General features: G+C 37.5%; 2 protein-coding genes across 7 annotated transcripts; one reads left to right on the top strand and one right to left on the bottom strand.

The window, feature by feature from the left end:
* The first annotated feature begins 895 nt into the window (after window positions 1–895).
* Window positions 896–12,169, top strand: rufy1 (RUN and FYVE domain containing 1). Of its 2 annotated transcripts, XM_079631296.1 has the most exons (17): window positions 896–1,243; window positions 3,199–3,372; window positions 4,418–4,535; window positions 4,650–4,751; window positions 4,903–5,026; window positions 5,104–5,165; window positions 5,501–5,636; window positions 6,268–6,369; window positions 7,000–7,116; window positions 7,833–8,000; window positions 8,096–8,193; window positions 8,408–8,527; window positions 10,101–10,230; window positions 10,350–10,444; window positions 10,528–10,576; window positions 11,317–11,394; window positions 11,474–12,169. In XM_079631296.1, exons 1-17 carry the CDS (start codon window positions 943–945, stop codon window positions 11,612–11,614), a joined length of 2,115 nt encoding a protein of 704 aa, XP_079487422.1. In that variant the 5' UTR covers window positions 896–942; the 3' UTR covers window positions 11,615–12,169. The 2 variants fall into 2 exon arrangements, with proteins under 2 accessions (XP_079487422.1, XP_079487423.1); XM_079631297.1 differs by lacking the exon at window positions 6,268–6,369 and having other exon boundaries at window positions 944–1,243.
* A 703-nt stretch (window positions 12,170–12,872) lies between these two features.
* hnrnph1 (heterogeneous nuclear ribonucleoprotein H1) lies at window positions 12,873–21,145 on the bottom strand. Of its 5 annotated transcripts, none has more exons than XM_079631298.1 (11): window positions 20,899–21,145; window positions 20,365–20,450; window positions 20,128–20,283; window positions 19,910–20,053; window positions 18,503–18,641; window positions 17,047–17,225; window positions 15,317–15,420; window positions 15,052–15,187; window positions 14,278–14,361; window positions 14,094–14,192; window positions 12,873–13,256 (listed from the first exon to the last, which is right to left on the bottom strand). In XM_079631298.1, exons 2-11 carry the CDS (start codon window positions 20,447–20,449, stop codon window positions 13,153–13,155), a joined length of 1,230 nt encoding a protein of 409 aa, XP_079487424.1. In that variant the 5' UTR covers window position 20,450; window positions 20,899–21,145; the 3' UTR covers window positions 12,873–13,152. The 5 variants fall into 5 exon arrangements, 4 of the variants coding, with proteins under 4 accessions (XP_079487424.1, XP_079487425.1, XP_079487426.1 ...); XM_079631299.1 differs by having other exon boundaries at window positions 17,053–17,225; XM_079631300.1 differs by having other exon boundaries at window positions 13,962–14,192; window positions 20,899–21,124.
* Between the last annotated feature and the right edge of the window lie 50 nt (window positions 21,146–21,195).

Raw genomic sequence — 21,195 nt, 5'->3', positions numbered from 1 at the left:
GCTTGTCATTAAATTTGACTCGGCAAAAAAATTATCATATACATGGTAGGCTATGTCTAACGTCTAACGTCAGATGTCTATCTGATAATGATATGAATATATAATGGTTAGCCTAAACGTAGCCTACAAATCCCCGTAGTGAAGCAACCAGGTTCAGCTGCATTTGACCTAATACCAGACTTAATTTCCTCTTCTGGCAATCTGGTGTGATTAAATGAATGAGAACATTCATGACCAAACATTAAATTGCTTTACATGTTAAGATCTGACAAAAATCTTTAATCCTCCTTAATCCTTAACACCCTTAACCACGACTGCATTCTTTCAGTCACACCTATGACTTTTGTTAATCCATCACAATTATTGGAAATCAAGAGAAACTAAAAAAAAAAAAAGTAAACATTTAAGTCAGGTTGCTTTTGAAATCCTAAAACTACTTCGCATCAGAGACATCCCTGTTTTTATATATAGGAGGAATACAACAACACATTGAACATCATGCATATGATATTTTATGATCACTGATCAGTGATCATTCACCATTCAAATAAGCAAAGCAGCGTTCGCTACTGCCATCTAGCGAATATTTTGAACTGTTACATAGAGAGTCAAAACAGCATAAAGATCAAATTTGTGTTTCTTTTTTATAAGTATATCGCAGGTTAAACTTAAAAAGGTTAACAATCTACATGGCGATCTGTCTGTCTGTCTGTCTGTCTGTCTGTCTGTCTGTCTGTTTTTCAATCTATCTTTAATAACTTTTGCATTTTTTATTATATTTTAATTTTTAATTTATTTAATTTATATAAGATTTTAAATAATTTAATAATCATTTGTTTAAATTGATGGCTAAAAATGTGTTTTTAAAGGAAAAATCTGCTCACTCGCTAATGGATTTGTCTCCCTAAGCGATCAAACTCGATTGCTTTGGCCTCGAGTCACATGTTTGGACAAGTAAACATGGCGGACGAGGACCCAAACACGAAAGTTGAATGCGAGGACGTTCCTGCAGAAGAAGAAGATCCAGAGGCCACGGAACCGGTGCAAAATGATGTCGCCAATGATACCGACGAGGCCCAGAAGGACAAACCGACAGACAGCTCTTGGTCTGCGCCGATTTTCTCGTTTGCTCGTAAAGCGTCGGAGACGCTGAGCATCGGAGTGAATCATTACAGTGCGGGGTTAAAGGGATCTGACACATCACAGCACCCCCCTGACACCTCTGATCACATAAAGACAGCAGGTAGGACACTTGTTCCTCAGTTTGACATTTACATATAGGGATAAGAACGTTCACTGACTTTTACTTACTAAGATAAGTAGTCAATAACAGAACTAACATAAAAGTACAAAGGAATTACCATGGTACTACCAGGGTATTCCAAAGATATTGTATATAAAAATACATGCACGTACCATGGTAATATCACAACGAAAATTGGTAGTTGACGAATAACTTCAACATACAAATATTACGTTCAGATTTGTATGAATGGATAAGGGAATGTGTATTTTATTACCATGAAGTTTTAAACATTTTTGCTGCCTATTTAAATAACTATGAAGTGTGAAACCAGTATTTAAAACTAATATCGCATGAAGTGTCAAATCAGGGGTTTTCAGTCTTAGATGCCACAGACTCCTATAATCATCCTTGTGTGAGGTGGGACTATCCAAGTTTTAAAAGACAGCCACTTCATCTTTTATCTGTCATGCACAAATACCCTACTCTGAAAATTGTATATACCCTGTATATAAAATTGTATTAAATGAAAAGTGGAAAATATTGTGTGGAAAACATTTAGTTTGTTACATGAAGTTTATTTATTTTTAACTCTTCTATACTTTTTATACTATAGTACTGTGCTGTTGATGTGTTATTTATTTAAATCTATTTTATTCAATTCAATAAAGTTTTTTTATTTTATTTAAAAAGTCTGGAGCCCTTGGGCTGCTCGGTACCAGAGTCATGCCCGGTCAAAGCTGTGTAGGACGTGGCCGTATCTCGGTCCAGGGAGGTCCCCGGGCTCCGGACTCTGGGGTTAGGAGGGGCCCCTCGGGGGATCCCTGACCTCAGAGTCCTGAACCCTGGGGCGGCTCCCTTCCTGAGTAACGAAACGGCCGATATCTCGGTCCAGGGAGGTCCCAGAGGCTCGGGACTCTGAGGTTAAGCGGGGGCCCCCGGAGCAGCTCGGTTCTGAAGTGGACCCTGGTCTGATGGGACCGATTTCTCCACGAGGGGGGGTGCCGGAAGCTCAGGCCTGGGTGCATTCGAAGGGGCCCCTCGAGACCTTTCTTCGACCCGAGTTAATTAACTAAGTAATTAATTCATTTTATTTTGCACTTTTTTTCTTCTAAAATGTTCCATAGACTCTCTAGCTCTCCCCTGTGGCCCCTGGACCCCAGTTTAAAACCCCCTGTCGTACTTGACATGAGAAAACGCATTTGCTTGATGAGAAATATGAGACTGGATGAATAATAATTATACAGCGTACTAAAGTCAAAGTAATTAAAAATATAGCATACCAGTCAACTGCTGAAATGTCATGTTAGCCTCCCAAATACTAAGGTATAAGAATATATTACAATTTCAATACTATGTGATATGACAAAGAACATGATATTACCATTTGATAGTATATAAACACACCAGTACAGTTTTGTAACAGAGACCTAGACACCACAAAACCATTCAAAAGAATGTCCAGGTCCAAGTTATTGCATCAAACAGGTTTATCTATTCATGAGCTGAATCCTTGCAACTCTTATCTGGCCATTGTTCAGCATGATTATAACAAGCGACTTATAAATTTAAGCTTAAACATTTTAATACAGCCAGTGTGTTATACGTTGCCCTACATCTGTAGCTTCTTTTATATATAATGTCAACATATGACATAATTGTTTTTTTAGACCATTACAGCGTACAGGAATTGAATAATGCACCTGCTTCCTGACTGGATATTTTTTCTCTAGCAGGAACTTCCACTTCCCCTCAAGTTCTGTTTAAGGCTTTTTTGTTGTTGATCTAAGTCAGTGTAATATTTGAGTCATTGTTTTGCGTTTGCACATAATTACACTGACTCACCAGTTAAACTAACCGACAGTGTGCTGAGTGAGTAGCTTTGCAGATGCCACAGGAAGTGTTTGCTGTGTGTTCATGTGTTAATGCATCTGTGTTGTCTCGGATCCGTCCAGCTGTGAAGGATCCCATGGTGGTGGAGCGGTCAAACCTCCTCAGCATGATGAAGCTCAGCATTAAGGTTCTGATCCAGTCCTCCCTCAGTCTCGGACGCACGCTGGACTCTGAGTTTCCACCTCTGCAGCAGTTCTTCGTGGTTCTGGAGCACTGCCTTAAACATGGTTTAAAAGGTGAGATGGGACATAAAGCTTAACTCTTTCCCCACTAGCGTTTAAAAAAAAAAAAAAAAGTTAACAGCCAGCGCCAGCATTTTTGATACTTTTCACAAAACTTTTTCCCAGAATATTTTGTTGTATGAATATCTGAACATGTAATATATAAAGGTATTCTATCTTCATGCATTCAAACACATAGCTGGCGTAGATGCAGTAGATTGAGTCTATCAACCCCCCCCCCCCCCCCCCCCCAAAGTGTGTATATATATATATATATATATATATATATATACATATTGTTTAATATTTTTACAAGAGGTATCTTATGCTCACCAAGGCTGCATTTATTTGATCCAAAATACAGCAAAAAATATTGTATTGTAAAATAAATTATAAAATATTGTGAAATATTTTTAATTATTTTTAATATTTAAAATAACTGTTTTCTATTTGAATATATAGTAAAAGGTAAATTATTCCTGTGATGTCAAAGCTGATTTTTCAGCATCATTACTCCAGTCTTCAGTCACATGAACCTTCAGAAATAATTCTAACATGATGATTTGCTGCTCAAGAGTTTTTTTTTCAGGACTTTTTGATGAACAGAAACTTCAAAAGAACTGCATTTATCTGTAATAGAAAGCTTTTGTAATATTAAAAAATGTCTTTACTGTCACTTTTCATCAATTTAATGCATCCTTGCTGAAAAAAGGTATTCATTTTTTAATTCTTAATTAAATATAATATATATTATAATTTATTTAATTTATCCCAAAAAAGACACCAAAGATCTCTTACTGACCCCAAACCTTTGAATAGTAGTGTGTAATGTTCTTTATAAATTTCAGTATATGTTTTATTTCAAGTAATCAAAATGTTAAATTTTTTTGGTTTTCATTTTATTTCCCAATAACCCTGCTTCAGAGTTCAATAATATGGAATTGTGTTTAATTGTCTTTGATTTCAGGGTGTAAGACCTAAATGTTGTTGGCATGTTTTGTGAAGTTAACCAGTTTTTATGGCCTAAATCCTGCATGTTTCTATCTTCCCTCATGGGCAGTGAGGAAATCTTTCATTGGTCAGAATAAGTCGATCTGGGCTCCTCTGGAGTTGATAGAGAAACTGAGCCCTGAGTCAGCTGATATTGCCACCAGTGTGCGTGATATGCCGGGAATCAAGTAGGTGCCCATCACTCACAGGCGCTTGTCTTGGACGTAACATCATGTTTGAATCAGTGTAATAGGAGAGCGTGCATTTGCTCTTTACATTCATTAGGTTCTGTGTTGTTTCAGGACAGGGCTTGGTCGAGCTCGAGCGTGGCTGCATCTGGCTCTTATGCAGAAAAAGATTGCAGACTACATGAAGGTGCTTATTAATAGAAGAGACCTTCTTGGGTAAGAGCAGTTAAGTCATTGAAAAAAACGTCAATATTTAGACTCTTGTACAGATTTGATATCGTACAGAATTTATTTGATTTCATACAAAAGGTTGTAGCGCTATTAAATGTGTTTCCCAAAGTAAATTCCTGCTCTGTTTCTTTCTCAGGGAATTTTATGAGCCTGGGGCTCTTATAATAGAGGAAGAGGGGACTGTGATTGTAGGGATGCTGGTGGGTCTGAATGTGATCGATGCAAATTTGTGTGTGAAAGGAGAGGATCTGGATTCTCAGGTGAAACATATAGCCATTAAAAACCAGGCTGCCAGATGTGCTCATTGACACTAAACACTGCGTTCTTGTTCCTGCAGGTGTGTGTCATTGACTTCTCAATGTATCTGAAGGATTCGCAAGCAACTGAGACCACACAAGAGTGAGTGTGTGATCATTTAGTGTGTGATCATCGCTTATTACCTTCAAGTTGTTCCAAATCTGCATGAGTTTCTTTCTTGTTTTGAACACTTTTAAAGAGTGTTGGTAACCGGACAGACGGATAGCAATTGACTTCCATAGTAGAAAAAAAACCTATGGAAGTCAATGGCTACCTTCATTAAAATATCTTTTTTTGTGTTTAACAATGACTTGAAGGTGAGTAAATGATGACAAATTTTTCATTTTTGGGTGAACTATCCCTTTAATGTCACGATTGTATTCTGTGCAACAATGTTCAGTAATGTTGACTCTTTTTGATTCTTTAACTGCTAACAGTGATTCAAAAATGACAGCCATTCTTGACCAGAAGCACTACATAGAAGAACTGAACCGGCATCTGAGCTGCACGGTGACGGATCTTCAGGTCAAGATGGACTCGCTGGAGAAGACCAACAGCAAACTCATTGAGGAGGTGAAAACACTTGTACAACAAGAACCTGTTGCATTGATTTTTATGGGCTTTATGGGCCTGTTTGCACCTGATCACTTCACGCTTTTTCTCTGATTGGATACCTATCTGATCGTGAAAAGTCTCATGTATAAAACCTTATGTAGATTTCATCCTAAAAGTGTACATGCCGCATAAAAGCTAGATTTTGCATACGCACAAAAGTTTTCAGATTTATAAAACCATGCGTACGCCAGAACCTGCGCAAAATTCCATTTATAAAAAGAAGATTGTGCATACGCATCTCCACCCCGAAATAACCATATAAGGAGCTTATCATGCCTACTTTTACTATGCATAACGTCATCTGTGGTGAATAAAATGAAGAGAAATTCATTAAATGCAGCGCACATTTGCATATAGCACGGGAATTAATGATTGAATTGCGGAAACACATTTATGTGGCCAACAAGTGTAAATGGAAATGTTTCAACAAATCCTATAGCTATCTAATCAGTAAATAAACCATGAAATGAATTGACCAGGTGTAAACATTGTGTGCTTTTGCATATTTAGATTTTTTGCTTCTAAATCATGCACTCTGTTAAAAACAGAATTTACATTTTTATTTATTTATTTGATGTCTTGAATGCAGCTTACAGCCGCCACCGACAGAATCAACGCTCTGTGTGAAGAGCAGGAACAACTTAAAGAAGAAAATTCTAATATTCTTCAAAATAGTCAGAGGAAAGAGGAGGTGAGAGTTACAAGATAAATGTCTGTATGAAATCATTTGTAAAAAATTGAGAAGCATAATTTTACTTCTTGAAATACTAATGCCGATAGCCTAACAATGGCCAAAAATGGGTTTATCGCTAATCATTTTGTCAAGTCACCTTTATTTATATAGCACTTTATACAATACAGATTTTCAAAGCCAGCTTCACAGTGATAAACAGGAAAATTACGACCAATGACTCAAACTTCATCAAATATGAGACAAATTCTGCTGTAAATCAGCTCTAAACAGACAATCGTGTCATTATTCAGCCGAAGTCAGTTCAGTGTTGATTCAGTTCAGTTCAATAACTGTGTAAAGTTCATCAATTATGAAATGAGTATAATCAGCTCTAGGACCATCATCCAGCTCAATTCAGTTCAAGTTTTGTTCCCATGAGTGTCAGTGCAGTCAAATCAATAATATTATTTAATGTTAAATGCCATTAAAGCCCCAACTAAGCAAGCCAAATACAACAATTGCAAGGAACCCAAAATCCATCAGGTGAAAGGGAGAAAATAAAAGTAATTCTAAAAAAAGTTACCTACCATCTGGCCAGTTTTATTTACCAAGCGAAGACAAATTTGCCTCACATCTGGAATGTTTTAGGTGACTATGCAAGACAGCCAGGTGGAGCTGGAAACATATCGGCAGACACGTCAGGGTTTGGATGAAATGTACAATGTAGTTTGGAAGCAGTACAAGGAGGAGAAACGAATCCGGCAGGTAAGAATGTAAAATAATCCAGCTCTGAATGTACAGTTATTTTGGAGTCAATATTGTATTGCGTAGTACACTGCCCGGCCAAAAGAAAAGTTTTTAATGTTGTTTATATGTCTATGTGGTGTTTTTAATATGCTTTAAGACAAACCATGTGCAAAGTCAAAGCCATTAGTAAGTGTTTTCTCCTTAAAACTGCCGTGAAAAAAAGTGTCTCAAAAACGGATTACTTCTGATACATCGACTTCTAGAAGAGCCTGTATAATTCACTCTTCCACTTCTTCTTCTGAATCAGTTTCCGGTTCAAAAATATATGGGTGAATTAAACCAGTATTTCCACTTGCCATTGTGCAGCGTACAGTAAAGTTGACCGAGTGGATCTCTGAGCTGGTGTGAGTGAGTGGAGGCGGGGACTAATTGATCATAGCTCCGCGTATACTAAATTTGAAAAGGGTGTAGTTACATTCAAGCTATTTTAAGGCATGAAGAAATATTTTTCACAGGAAAATAAACGTTAAATGTGTCATTTTAGTGATCAAAGATGAGTTTTAAGGGACAAAATTATTGACTACAGGGGGACTTTAAGCATCTATGATTGGATGATTATTATGCTTCTAGCATGATTGGCAACAGTTCCTCTAACACTAAATGATGGAGTGTGTGGCCGGGCAGTGTATATAACATTGTATAGAGCTAATCGCATACACTGTTGGTCCAATCAGGAGCTACAAAAGGAGCTGGAGCTGCAGAACGGTATGAAACAGGAAATGGAAGTTGCCATGAAACTTCTGGAAAAGGACACGCACGAGAAACAAGACTCGCTGGCCGCACTACGACAACAACTGGACCAAGTCAAGAATCTCAACATACAGATGTTCAACAAAGCACAGGTGTTACATTGTTTGTGTCTGGACAGCATGATGTTAACTGGAATAGGATTACTTGTGACCAATTGAAACGTATATCTTTTCGTCTGACCCATAAGGAGTCTGACCGAGTGGCCCAGAAAAAGGTGGAGGACATGATACAACTGGAAAAGAAGATGATTCAGATGGAGGATGCCATGAAAGAACTGGAGCAGAGGTGCACATTTAAGGAATCGTTCACCCAAAAAGTCACTTACTCACCCTTATCTTGTTCCAAACCTGGATAACTCTCTTTTTTTTCTTGCTTTGGGGGAACAAGTCATGCAGGTTTGAAACAACATAATGACAGAAGTTACATTTTGGGTAATCTTTGGAGATATGTATGATATGCAGTGTATGAAACCTCTTAAACACACGCATTTGCTCCTCAGACTTCAAAATTCAGAAAATGTGCGCAAGAATTCAGACGAAAGCCAGAATGAGCTGAAATCGGAGATGAAAGGGAAAGTGAACGCTCTGCAGAAGCGCCTCGCCGACCTCGACACGCTCAGGTAGTGTGAACTGGGCTTCTGTAAACGCTAACTTTGCTAACTCACTTTCACTCCTCAAGATATTGATTTATTACAGGGTTCCCGTATGACCTTAAAGAGTCTAAAATTCAGTTGAATCAAATGTATGTACATAAGAAGTCTTTGGCTACGCTTACACTGTCAGTCCAAATCCGATTATTTGTTTATCCGATTGAGATCTGATCTAAAATGATTGACTATCCACATTGTGCCATTCACACTTACTAAATCTGGATTTTAATCGGACTGACAGTGTGAACGTAGCCTTTAATATCTTAAATGGTTTAAGAATAGTCTTAATTATCATTCAAGTGCTCTTATTTTTGGGACCCAAAAAAACATGCAATATGGCCTTGATGAATTTTGACAATGTTTATATTGGAATGTTTTTATCATACCTGCAAATTTCAGCAGCTGCCTTGTATTCAAGGTAAATAAATACTTTTTATATATAGGGTACAACGGGGCTAAAGGCTCATTTGACTAAATGGCACAAAAAAGGACTTTTCCTAACAACCACTTTTGATGATGCACGTGGAAATTTGACTGATCCTTGATGCAAAGTTGATCTAATATTTAATGTTTTTTGTCAAGATTGTTAGATTTTCAGTTTTGTTCAAGGTAATTAAAGCAGCAGTTTTTCAATAACGGGAGAATATGTAAAAGTATGGTATTGGGTTAAAAGCGTCCCTGGGCATAATAATAAATAAATAGCTGATTGACTTTTCCATTTGTTGACATGACATGGTTAGATTCAGATGTTAAATATCATATATTAAATTGACTGTATTTTGTTTCTGTATTTTTAAAATGAACATATTTTAATGACAGTATATTAATTGAACAAAAATTATTTCTTTTATTTATCAAAATAAACATAAAATAATACAAACTTTGCTAGTGATTGTTTTGAACAAGTAATGTTTTGGACTTGTAATAAGAATTAAAAACATATTATTTAAGCTAAAGTATTTGTGTCAATAGTTTGTGCCTTTTTGCCCCTGTGTGTGTGTGTGGTAAAAGCCTCACCTTGCCACCTCATACATTAATCAAGAATTTTAAACAAATAAACCACTTTTATGATTTATATTACACGCAAAATATGTTGCTCCATCAACGTTCAATAAAAGCATACATATTTTTTCTGCAGTCATACACTATGGGAGTAGTGAAAAGCACGTTTTTCTTAAGGTGTGCCTTTAGCCTTGTTGTACTCTCTCTCTATATGTTTTTTTTAGATTTCTAGAATCTTTATCATTTTGATTCTTATGTTAATTTTATAATTCTTCAAAAAAAAAAAAAATTTGAAGGCTGAATTGGTTTGTGAGCTTTATCATTTTATAAACCTGTCAAAACCTGTATTATTTTCGACTTTTTTTAAAATAATTTTTTCAGTCATTTTATGTTTTTTTTATGTTTCTTTACACCACCCATATGGTAATAAATTATTTGTGTAGGTCCTAATAAACTCTAAAGCTTTCAATTTGATTTTTAAAAAAACCTGCAGATACCTCATCATTTGACTCCATGTTGTTGCTGTTGTCTCTTTGTACAGGGCAGGCCTGGAGTCCGAGCTCAGCGTGGAGAAAGAACAGCGTCAGAACCTGCAGAGGGAACTCCAGAGAGAGCAGGACAACAGCACAGAGCTGCGCACACAGCTTCAGCAGCTGCAGGGCCTGCAGACGGTCAGATACACTGCTGCGTTAACCAGAGCAGACGTTCTACCAAATCAAAGCAATCTTTTTATTTTGTATCTTAATAAATGACTGCTTTGATCCAGCATACTGCACCTTTGTTCCCGCAGGAGCTTCTTGACCTTCGACAGGAGAAGAAGCAGCTCCAGCAGTTGTGTGAGGAGCAGGAACAGGCTCTACAGGAGATGGGACTTCACCTCAGCCAGTGAGACCACTCTACCTTCATTTCTCTGTCACCCCTCCTGTCAGATATCACACACTAGTCTTACTCTCAAATCCTGCTTTCAGATCCAAACTCAAGATGGAGGACTTCAAAGAGGTCAATAAAGCCTTGAAGGTAAAAGAGCCTCATGCAAGTTCACCTTTGTTTGTGTTCATTTGTACAGCCAAGTGAAGGTTAGTAGTGTCCTACACTGCTACATCATCATTATAATGGCGTTTGAAAGGTGTTATAATTTTACTAAGTGATCACACTTAATATTCCAGACGGACAAGAAAATAAAACATTGAGGACTCAAGCTTGGATCTAGAATTTCCAAAAAATGTATTGTAATATATTTTACATAAAAAAATAATGAAGATTAATTATTATAAAATTCCTGTTTGAATCTAGTTTAACTTAGTTTGTTTCTATTTACTGTATATAACGTTCAAAGGTTTGTGGTTGGTAAGATATTGAAATGCTTTTGAAAGAAGTCTCTTATGCTCACCAAGGCTGCTTTTATTTAATAAAAAAAAAAACGCAAAAAAGCTGAAATATTATTGCACTTTAATATATATAAGCTTCAGTGTCATTTCTTCAAACGTTTCTTATTATTATCAATGTTGAAACCAGTTGTGCTGCTTAATGTTTTAAACTGAAAATTTGATGAATAGAAGGTTAAAAAAAACAGCATTTATTTGAAATATTTTGTTACATTATAAATGTCTTTTTGACATTGCAGTCTTTTTAAAATGTTTTAAACTGTCCCTTTTGATCAATTTAATGCTTCCTTTCTAAATAACACTTAATTTCTTTCAAAAGTAACTTCCAGTATGAGGATAATTGCAATTGATGTTGTAATTTCTGTTCTCCAGGGTCAGGCCTGGCTAAAAGACGACGAAGCTACGCAGTGCAAACAGTGCCAAAAAGAATTCTCGCTCGCTCGGAGGAAAGTGAGTGAAGTTCCACTCTGTCAATCACTATGTCTCAGTCCTTTGGTGAATAACTCCACATGTGTGTTTCTGTTTAAAGCACCATTGCAGGAACTGTGGAGACATCTACTGCAGCAACTGCTCTAGTAATGAGCTGGCTTTGCCCTCGTACCCCAGACCCGTCCGCGTGTGTGACGTCTGCCATTCCCTTCTGCTCCAGAGGAGCTCCAGCGCCTCCTGACACTGCTTAACTTCTCTGCTGATCACGTGTGTGTGAAACTACAGGCCAACTCTAATAATCAACTCTTGATCTCTTTGTATTTTTAACTTATGCATTCATTTCTTGTGGCACCACTGGCTTCCGTTTGACTAAACCTTTTGATTGTTGCAAAATCATATGCAATGTTTCTTTGACAGGAAGACACTAGGATAATTGACTGTATTTATACTGATGATCTCCATTATAGGGAGCGAACTAACACTTAGAAGCCTTTCAGATGTTCACCAAGAGTGATTATTTTTTGATACTCTTTGTGCTTTTTAGTCTTTAGTTGTCTCCTCTTAACAAAATAGGACTGAATGACATTTGTAATGGTTTTGTAAATTCTGATTAGTGTCAAATTTAATGAGACATGGCATAACTGAATTTAATTATAATATTTTTTAGCATATATGTGCTTGTACTATAAAGATTTAATCCACAGACTGTCTTAGAAACACATACCACTACCAGAGCTCACATCAGTCAAAATGGGGGCGTTATTATATAACGTCAGTGGGTATGTGCACATTATTATAAACAACTTGAACATTTCTTCGGCTCATGTCATGAATGAGGCTCAGTCTAAATGATTCTTCCTTGTCCAGGGGTAAAATTACATTTATCGAATGCAAGACTAAAGCGCAAACGGATTGTATTTTCTTTGACTTTTTTGCTCTTACCAGTCAAATTTTCTTTATAAAACTTTGTAAGGCTTTCTGAATACAAAATGTATATTTTAGATTGTATGCCAGTTTTCTGTGTTGTAGCCTCTACTGTTATGTTCATAAAGCTGTAATGAAGTCTCTGGAGATTTTATAGAATTGTGTATGGTTTAATAAACACTGCCTTGAAGTATGAATCCATCTGTGAAGACATGAGGAATCAAAACATTTGTCCACTGATGCACTACACTGAAATCACAGGTGATACATTGGGGGGGAAAGCATTTGCTTTTCCAAATGCAAACAGTAACATGCATCTAAATGAAACCCCTTCACTTCCCACCATGCGTTAAAATACAAAAAAATACCTTAAACTTGTACACTTTTTAAACTTTCGGCCTGGATTAAGCATTAAGTACATGCAAAACACCTTTGCTGGAGTGAAAAGTTTAAGATACGATGTGCTACATTCGCTGACAGAGTGAAACCTCCATGTGCAAAGACGTCAACCTGTACTAAAGGCTTTGATAAAGTTGGCCCATAGTATCCTCCAATGAGGAAACCAAAATCCCCTCTTATACTCGACTGTAAACAGATTTACAGGCACCTCTCCAGTGTGATACATGGGCTGTGTCACATTTCAGCAAATAAAGAGCTTCTCTTTAACATAAATTACTAACTCTAGTAAAAGGATTTTCCTCAACCATGTCAACAGGGAAAAAGAAATGTACTTGTGTAAAGCTCTTATACACAACTTAGAAGGGAGCAAGGAACAAAGAACAAACAAACGAAAGAGGACACAGTTGAAATTAAGGTTTGTCATAGATAATAAACCAGCTATGAAACCCCCGGAGGCTACATCCCCCAGCCTCCCCCCATGCTGCTGCTGAGGCCGTTCATTCCCATGGATCCGCGGCTTCCTCCGCCGTAGTAACTGCTGCCCATTCCGCCCTGATTACCTGACAGGAGGGAGAAATACACATTTTAGGACCAGGGAGTTCTCAGTGCGGAGAGAAATCACCATTTCTACTTTGATTCTCAAGGCCCAGTCACATGACAAGCGATGCAGGTTTGTCATTTAAAGTTGCATAAACATTCAAAGCAATAACATGCATTTCACATTATAAATGTTTTTTTTTTACACTGACACCACACGTGTAATGAAACCTGAACTTTTTGCCAATCATTAACTGCTTTAAAAAGTCAGGTGGGGTCAAAGGTGAAACCATTTGATCCAGTGCCAGAGATAGCATGCATTAACGGAGGTCATGTGATAGGGCCTTCAGTGATGCATCAAATTCTACCTCACTTGGACCCCTAAAAATTCCATTGGCTGGAAAAACTGCAAATTTCTTTTGGAACCCAATTATTAATCCCAAAATGCATCATCAGCAACATGCATCAAAAACATAACATCAATAAATATTTTTTACTTTAATTATACATCTTGTGTTCAAACTGTCATATATAAAATGGTAAAAAATGTATGTTTGTCTGATTCATTTTTTAAATCTCAGAACTTTATGATATTGAAGGATACACATTCATTATATTTTAGGTATCACAACAGAAAGATACTAAATAGGCAATGTAAAATCCAGACAAACTGTATTAAAAATGATAATATTGGCATTGGAGTACCGTTTAATGGTGATTGTATTTACCTGATCAGCTACAACAGGATAACACGAAAGGCTTTTTAATCAGGCATTACAAACAGCTACCCCTAGGGGTCCAAGGGCGATAGGATTTGGCATGGAACCGGCTAGCAGAGCTACGGAAGAGCTGACACTCACTGTAGTCACTGTAGCCCCCCATGCCACTCTGGTTACCATAACCACCACTGTAGCCAGAGCCCATCTGTTGGCTGCTGTGTCCGTATGACGACTGGTTTCCTGCAGAGCAACAATAACGCATCTCCTAATAGCTGCTTAGTAAGAGTTACTCATTGGTGAAGAAGACGTGAAGAAGAGCTCTTACCCATACCGCCCATCATTTGGCCACCATATCCTCCGCTTCCGCCCCCTGCCGTTGAGTTGAGGAACAGCTCCACATAACGGTGCTCTGCGTGAGAAATAGTGTTGTTATTTAGGCTGCAGATTATCATCTATCAAAGAATTCAGACATTCAAGACACGTTAACAAAACCTGAACTTAATGAAAGCCATTTGGTTCCAATATTTTATCTTTAGCTGATTTTTTCTGATCTTTTCCATTATGATTTGCACCTTATGTGGTCCTACATGAGATACAGGTCTGATGTTTTAAAATGCAACCTCCGTCTGAACAGTCATATCATCAAGATTCATCACAGTTCTGCACCGATGACAGTCACTCCAAAGATTATACATTCTGGTAGTTCTTTGGTAACTGTGAATATGGACGTTTGCAGCAGATTTAGTCAGTGGAGGGACAATGAAGCTGTTATACTCATATGCATTACAGTGACAGCTCTATACAAGCAAAACTTGAGGGAAAATACTATATAGGAAGAACATTGCTTTCACCTCATCCTCCTTATCGCCATCGCTAAAATTTGCTGCCTTCCCTTGCACACCACCTCATAAATAAATGCATATGACTATCTATGACTTTTCAGTTCTGTGGCCAGTTCACACTCAAATCTGATATTGACCACTTAAAAAAAACAAAAAAATGTGAACAGCCAAACAAAAGAAATTGGATGGGAGTAATAAATCACTTGAGCACTAAGGCTTGCAGTGTGAATGTAGCTATTCCCTCTCCTAATACTTACGCATATTAGCTTTGTCCTTCGACATGGCAGCCACAGCGTCCTCATGCGTGGCAAACTCGACATCCGCTTCGCCCGTCACTCTCCCATCAGGACCGATCTCCAGGTGAACACGCACCGGGTTCAGTGGGGAGAAGAACTAGAGAGGACAACATGGACACAGACAGTAAACTGGATGCAATATCATTTAATTCAATAAATGCTTTACATTAACAGACAAAGTACACAGTCTAAAAATAAACAGGTATTTGTGAGTATAAGGACTCACATTATATATGTCTGTCTCAGTGGCTCTGTACGGAAGACCTCTCATGTGCACACAATGCCCCGTTGTGCTCTGAAACGAGGAGCTGCCATCTCCATAACGACCATCTTTGATTCAAATAAGAAAAAGAACAAATAAAAATAAACCTGATAAACCTTTCACTGTCTATTTTACTTAACTGTGCATGAGTATCTTGAGGGGAAGCTGTTGAGATTTTTTTCACTTGGCATTGGCAAAAGCTTTTTTATCTAAAGTGACCTAGCAGTCAAAATCTTTACAGGTATAATATGCAAGTTTCTCCGCTTTGATGACCCGTGAATGAGCAACAACTCATGGGAGTTGTCATCTTAAGCTCCACAGCCAATGAAAAACAATCCGATGGGATTCAGGCAGAAATCATGTTCATGGATGAGCGAATGTATTAAAGTTTATTAACGTTACTGTTGTATGAAGCAGAGCGGGGCCGAGAGCCTGGGACGTTTTACTTGCTGTGTTTGTTATGCCTATATGCCACAGTCAGCCGCTGCCAGTCCTTTTATTTTGTTGTTTATGTTTATTTTACAATTAAATTGCGTTTAACATCCACTCCATCTTCCCTGAACTTGAACTTTGTTACAGTTACATTTGATCACTTAAATTTGAGTTTTATTTAATTCTAATGAAATAGCCATAAGTGCTGAATTACTCATACAGGTCACTTTACTTAACGAATTAAAATTGTGGGGTAACGCAGCGCTATTTTACTTGGTCAAAAACAATCATACTAAAACACATTTGTGTGATTAAAGTTGTTATATGCGTTGCACTTGTTGCACATTGACGTAAGCTAGATCTGTATTACAATATCATATTAATGAAGCTGGATGTTGTGTTGCTAAATGGCAAGCAATTAATTAATTTAAAATATTGTATGGTGGAGAAATGATTACTCCTACTTATTACTGTTACTACAAATAAAGCTCTTTAAGATTATGCCCTGTTAACCCCTTGACAAAATAGGGTTGTCTCTGAGGCATGGTACAAACATGTTATTCGCGGTAAATCAAGAAAACGAGATTTAAACAGTAAGACCAACCGTGTTGAACGATATAAAAATAGTTTTCTGCTGATAAAGGTATCAGTTGCTCACCTGTCTAATAAAACACAATACATTAAACCATCTTTGGTGTTTCCATGACCGGTTGTTTTTAAAACCGTAAATCTAGGGTAACACAGATATGACATCATTGACAGGCGATGTAATGACACGGACCGTTACACTAGTTACATTTTTTTTATTTCTCTGGATTTAAACATTGTTGGAAACATTTGGGATAATACAAGTACACAAATCAACATAATATATAAGACTGTTCTAGTAGTTTTTGGATATTTTAATCCAAAAATCTTACATATTGTGCCTTTAACAATTATGTTGTAACTATGTCAACAGATGTAAAGCTTTGGGTTAGATAATTACATAACAGGACTGTAACATTCTGTGATTGTTCCTGGTGCTAGCAACACCAAGGTCATGGGTTTAATTAGCAGGGAACGTATGGACCGATAAAAAGGTGTTTATATTCAAGTATATATATATATATATATATATATATATATATATATAATCTTAGAAAACCCAAACATTTGTACAGTAGGTCAATATATCAAATGAATGTTCCAGGTTAAACATTATTAAGCTCTATCAATAGCATTTGTGGCATAATGTTGATAAGCACCAAAACATAATTTACCCCCACCGTAGCCTCCACGTCTCATTCTCTCAAAGGACACTCCTCTTCCCATGCTGTTGTAGCCGCGGCCTCCACCCGGCCTGTCGTAGGGGCCCGGTCTCTGCATGCCCATGACCTTACGCTGGGGTTCATAATGTGTGCGCACTTCCGCGCGGCTGCTCTTGAAGATCTCTATATACCTAAGGACATAAAGGCAGAGTGATGGCACCGTGGTCCAGTGGCAGAAGACAAGAGCATTCCTGCGTGCAGTATAAATAAGAGCTGTCTGAAAACGGGTCTAATGAACAAACACCCTTAGTTAGAATGACTCTGGGATGACACTAATTAACAGTCAGCGTCTCCGTTCAGTGACTTTACGTAACAGTTTCCGAAAAGAGTAAAAAAAAAAGAGACACAGAGAGACAAAAAAAATAAAGCACCCTTATATATTTAGTTTCATTCAACCCTTCATTATGAAGAACTTTTCTTATGGTCACCCGAAGGTGTGGTGTGGTCTCATTGGACTGACACGCTGCTTTCGTTCTCTGCTAGCAAAGCACTTCAGACAGTAAGGGGTTAACTTTGTATTACCTGTTTAACTGGGTCCTCATGATCTGAAGTCTTCAAAATGGTAGAAACACTGACAGATTCCTATTGCATTAGGCTTAGTGCTGAGTGGCCATGTGACTATCGGTCAAGCAGGGAGGGCTGATGCCAAACATCTTGTACTAAGGGCGGGCGTACACTGTGTGAGTTCAGACACAACATATAACACGTACGTACATACAGTGTATGCGTGCTGTAGAGTTGAAGCCACAGGGCTATAATAATATTCATAGATGCTATATAGATGACAACCTATGTGAACAGGTTTAGAAATGATCGGGAGGTGCCCGCAAACTACTCTGCTCAGCTCGTAATTCCTCTCACACAATTCTGTGACCATTCAAGCATCAACGATAATTAACGATAGAAATCGCAACGTGTACGCCCGGCTTAAGGTAAAGTCACAATTAACGTTGATCAGCAAAATTTTCACAGGCGAAATCAAACATTTTCAACAGGAATCTATCTACCCGATAGGGAAGTGACCAACAGAAAGCTGCTCGGTTTGAAAGTAACTTCAGTGCGAGCAACAATGTACCTTTTTGCCTGTAAAATTTTGCTAATGTGGCCGCACTTTTAATGAGTCTGGCCGGCATATCCGTCCATTACAACCCAAAATGCAAATTCACCAGCTTGTCAAAAAGTTAAAATATCTACATAGCTCTTTTCCTCTTTAAATCTGTACAGCGCAGCTCAATGGTTCACTCAGCACTAAAAACGGATAAACAGCTGGGCTTCATTTTCCTTGTTTTTGTTTGTTTGTCATCAAATCATCTGTGGTCATGTCTTGTCATTTCTGCAGTGGATGATTTAATGAGGTGAACACCATAAGAAAAGCAACGTATCCAGGCAACCAACCAGCCATCCCCACCTGTGCCCTATTCTTTCCTTGTGTTTCTTTAGAGCCTTTTCGGCTATATCCTGTGAAGCAAACTGCACGAAGGCCTCCCCCGTACTCCTCCCCTGGAAGTCCACCGGCAATGTTATCCCATTTGGCACGATTTCCAACCCTTCAACCCAAGGACAGATAACCCCAGTGGGGGACAAATTAAGTCACAAGCCCATTAACAAGACTTTATATTACTCTATGGGTTTCTCTTTATGTCAAATGAGAAATGATACTAAATAAACATACCAAATGGGGCCGCAATACCTTTTCTGGCACAACTTATGGATAATTTGGTGCAAGAAAAAGAAAAAAGGGTCACTTAAATCAAATGCCTATTGAGAGTCTGTCTCAACCCATCTCTGTTTGTTTGGAAAGCCCCAATAAATGCCTAGATTGTTGTACACCTTTTTTAGGTATATAAAAACTACAAAAAGGGCTGAGAAAAAAAATAAAAAAAATAAATGTATTTACAATTTCTGATAATTAATTACATTAAAGGGATAGTTCATTCAAAAAAAGAAAATTCTGTCATCATTTACTAACCCTCACGTTGTTTCAAACCCAGAAGACTTTAGTTCATCATCTGACAGTTCAAAGTCTTAAAATAAAGCCACATGAATCAAATCTGTTTAATCCAAGTCTTCAGAAGAGACATGATTGCTTTATATGATGAACAGATTTAATTCAGGCTTTTAATCACATATAAACATTAATCAGTAAACAATCTTTACAGCATTCAATTCAATGAGGTTCATTCTCACAAGTCAAGCAAGTACCGTTGAGCTAGGGCTGTTAAACGATTAATCACATCCAAAATAAAAGTTTGTGTTTACATAATAAATGTGTGTGTACTGTGTTTAGTAATTTTATATATTTAAATACACACATTTAATTTTATATATTTTGCGATCTCTTTATGAACCTTTTGAAGTGTCAGAGTTTTGTGTGAATAGACTTTCAATGGAGGGACAGAAATCTCTCAGGTTTCATTAAAAATATCTTAATTTGTGTTTTGAAGATGAACAAAAGAAGATCGTCCTTCCCTATTCTATTCTTCTATTCTAACAAAAGACTTATGGGTTTGAAACTATGGTTTTGAGAGATTAAATGATGAGATAATTTTTATTTTTGTGTGAACTAACCCTTTAAAGGACTAAGCTAAACAAAAAGTGACCCATCTTGGTCCTTCTGGATGATCCAATTCTGGAGATTTAATACAAATTTAAACTAATCCTAATTTTAAATGACTAAAACTGAGTACTTTGATTTAAATGTTCAAAGTTAATTTATGTGCAAATGATGGTCCGATGAGCTAAAATACACCTTAGATGTAGGCATACTGTTTCATTTTGTGTAAAGTGGGGAATTTGAACTTCCTATCAAACATACCTGCAAAAAATTGGACAATTTCTTCCTTGCTGCATCCGAAGGGCAGACCGCGAAGCCTAACCAGGCCGTCTCCTCCTGTGTCTGGGCAGTTCGGTCCGGTGTGCTTCAGAACCCAGTCCATCTCAACACTATTGGATTTGAATACTGAAACCACACATTAATCGATCAGCATTTTGCCACGAATTATTAAGGATCCTAAGGCAAAATGATCTGCCTACCTTCTACGTAACGGTGCCCCATGGTTTCGCGATCTTTCTTCACTGCGATTTTAAGATCTTCCTCCGATTCAAACTCGACAAATGCCTCTCCACTTGGTCGTCCTTCCCGTGTATATGTGAAGTGTATGCTTGTTCCATTGTTTGCAATTTTGCATTCTATAATGAAATTAAGTAGAGTTAGTCAAGCAGGGAATAAACCAGGAGGAAATATGGAGATTTAAGTAGAGGCCCTTTTACCTGAGAAAAACCTCTGAACTTCATCAACAGAGCAGGACCAGGGCAAACCTCTGACCCGCACCACAAACCCCTCTCCATCCGCCATGCTGGAAATTATAATATTATATAATAATATATTAATAATATAGGATACGTGAATCTATAAAAATACACTACAGTATTACATACAGACTCTGTATTTCATAACGTTATATGCATCTCAAATAGAGCATCACTGCATGGTTAACAACCCAGACATACAACATATAAAGCTAAATGCTCAGTCAAAAACACCCATATAGTTTATTCAAAACACACACACACACACACACACACACACACACACAGGTCCATCTAATAAAAAGCTAAACCAATCTATCATGCACCTAAACATTCCATATTCAGCCAAAACGAAAAACCAAAATAAGACCCTTTAGGCATACAAAAATAGTTAATAGTAAATACTTATATTTACATCATAATTGGAAACTGTTTTGCATAACTGATAAAACGAAACTGTTAGCTTTAGCGAGCTAAGTTAGCCGAACCACATACCTTCTGATAAACCCCCCAAAGACGCCTCGTCTACTCAACCGAAGCAAGTTGATGTGATTTATCTGCCCCTTAATAAAGTATTATATCACTTCTTAGATACGTCTATAAATAGTAAATGATTAATACAAAACGAGAAACTGAACGGCGCTCGCGTATGAACCATAGACAGTAGGTATGAACGGGAGATAAACGGCGCTCTTCACCGGATTCCGAAACTAAAAGAGGCGTTTGGCGACACCTCCTGTTTGGAGTGTGTAACTACAGCACTCTAAATCTACTGACAAAAACATTTTCGTA

Source organism: Phoxinus phoxinus (genome assembly GCF_949152265.1).
Source record: "Phoxinus phoxinus genome assembly, chromosome: 12".
NCBI classification, from domain to species: Eukaryota; Metazoa; Chordata; class Actinopteri; order Cypriniformes; family Leuciscidae; genus Phoxinus; species Phoxinus phoxinus.
The sequence above is the reverse complement of the archived record's forward strand: the minus strand, read 5'-3'. Positions and strand labels throughout refer to the sequence as shown.

Excerpts from the sequence above, each read along its gene's own strand:
- hnrnph1 (XM_079631298.1), bottom strand. The coding sequence starts at position 20,449 with ATGGCGGATGGAGAGGGGTTTGTGGTGCGGGTCAGAGGTTTGCCCTGG. Across the intron at positions 20,054-20,127 it reads GGGGCACCGTTACGTAGAAG|TATTCAAATCCAATAGTGTT; the intron begins GTAGGCAGATCA and ends GTGTGGTTTCAG. Across the intron at positions 18,642-19,909 it reads AATTGTCCAATTTTTTGCAG|GGTTGGAAATCGTGCCAAAT; the intron begins GTATGTTTGATA and ends CTTGGGTTGAAG.
- rufy1 (XM_079631296.1), top strand. The coding sequence starts at position 943 with ATGTTTGGACAAGTAAACATGGCGGACGAGGACCCAAACACGAAAGTT. Across the intron at positions 3,373-4,417 it reads CCTTAAACATGGTTTAAAAG|TGAGGAAATCTTTCATTGGT; the intron begins GTGAGATGGGAC and ends CCTCATGGGCAG. Across the intron at positions 7,117-7,832 it reads AGGAGAAACGAATCCGGCAG|GAGCTACAAAAGGAGCTGGA; the intron begins GTAAGAATGTAA and ends TGGTCCAATCAG.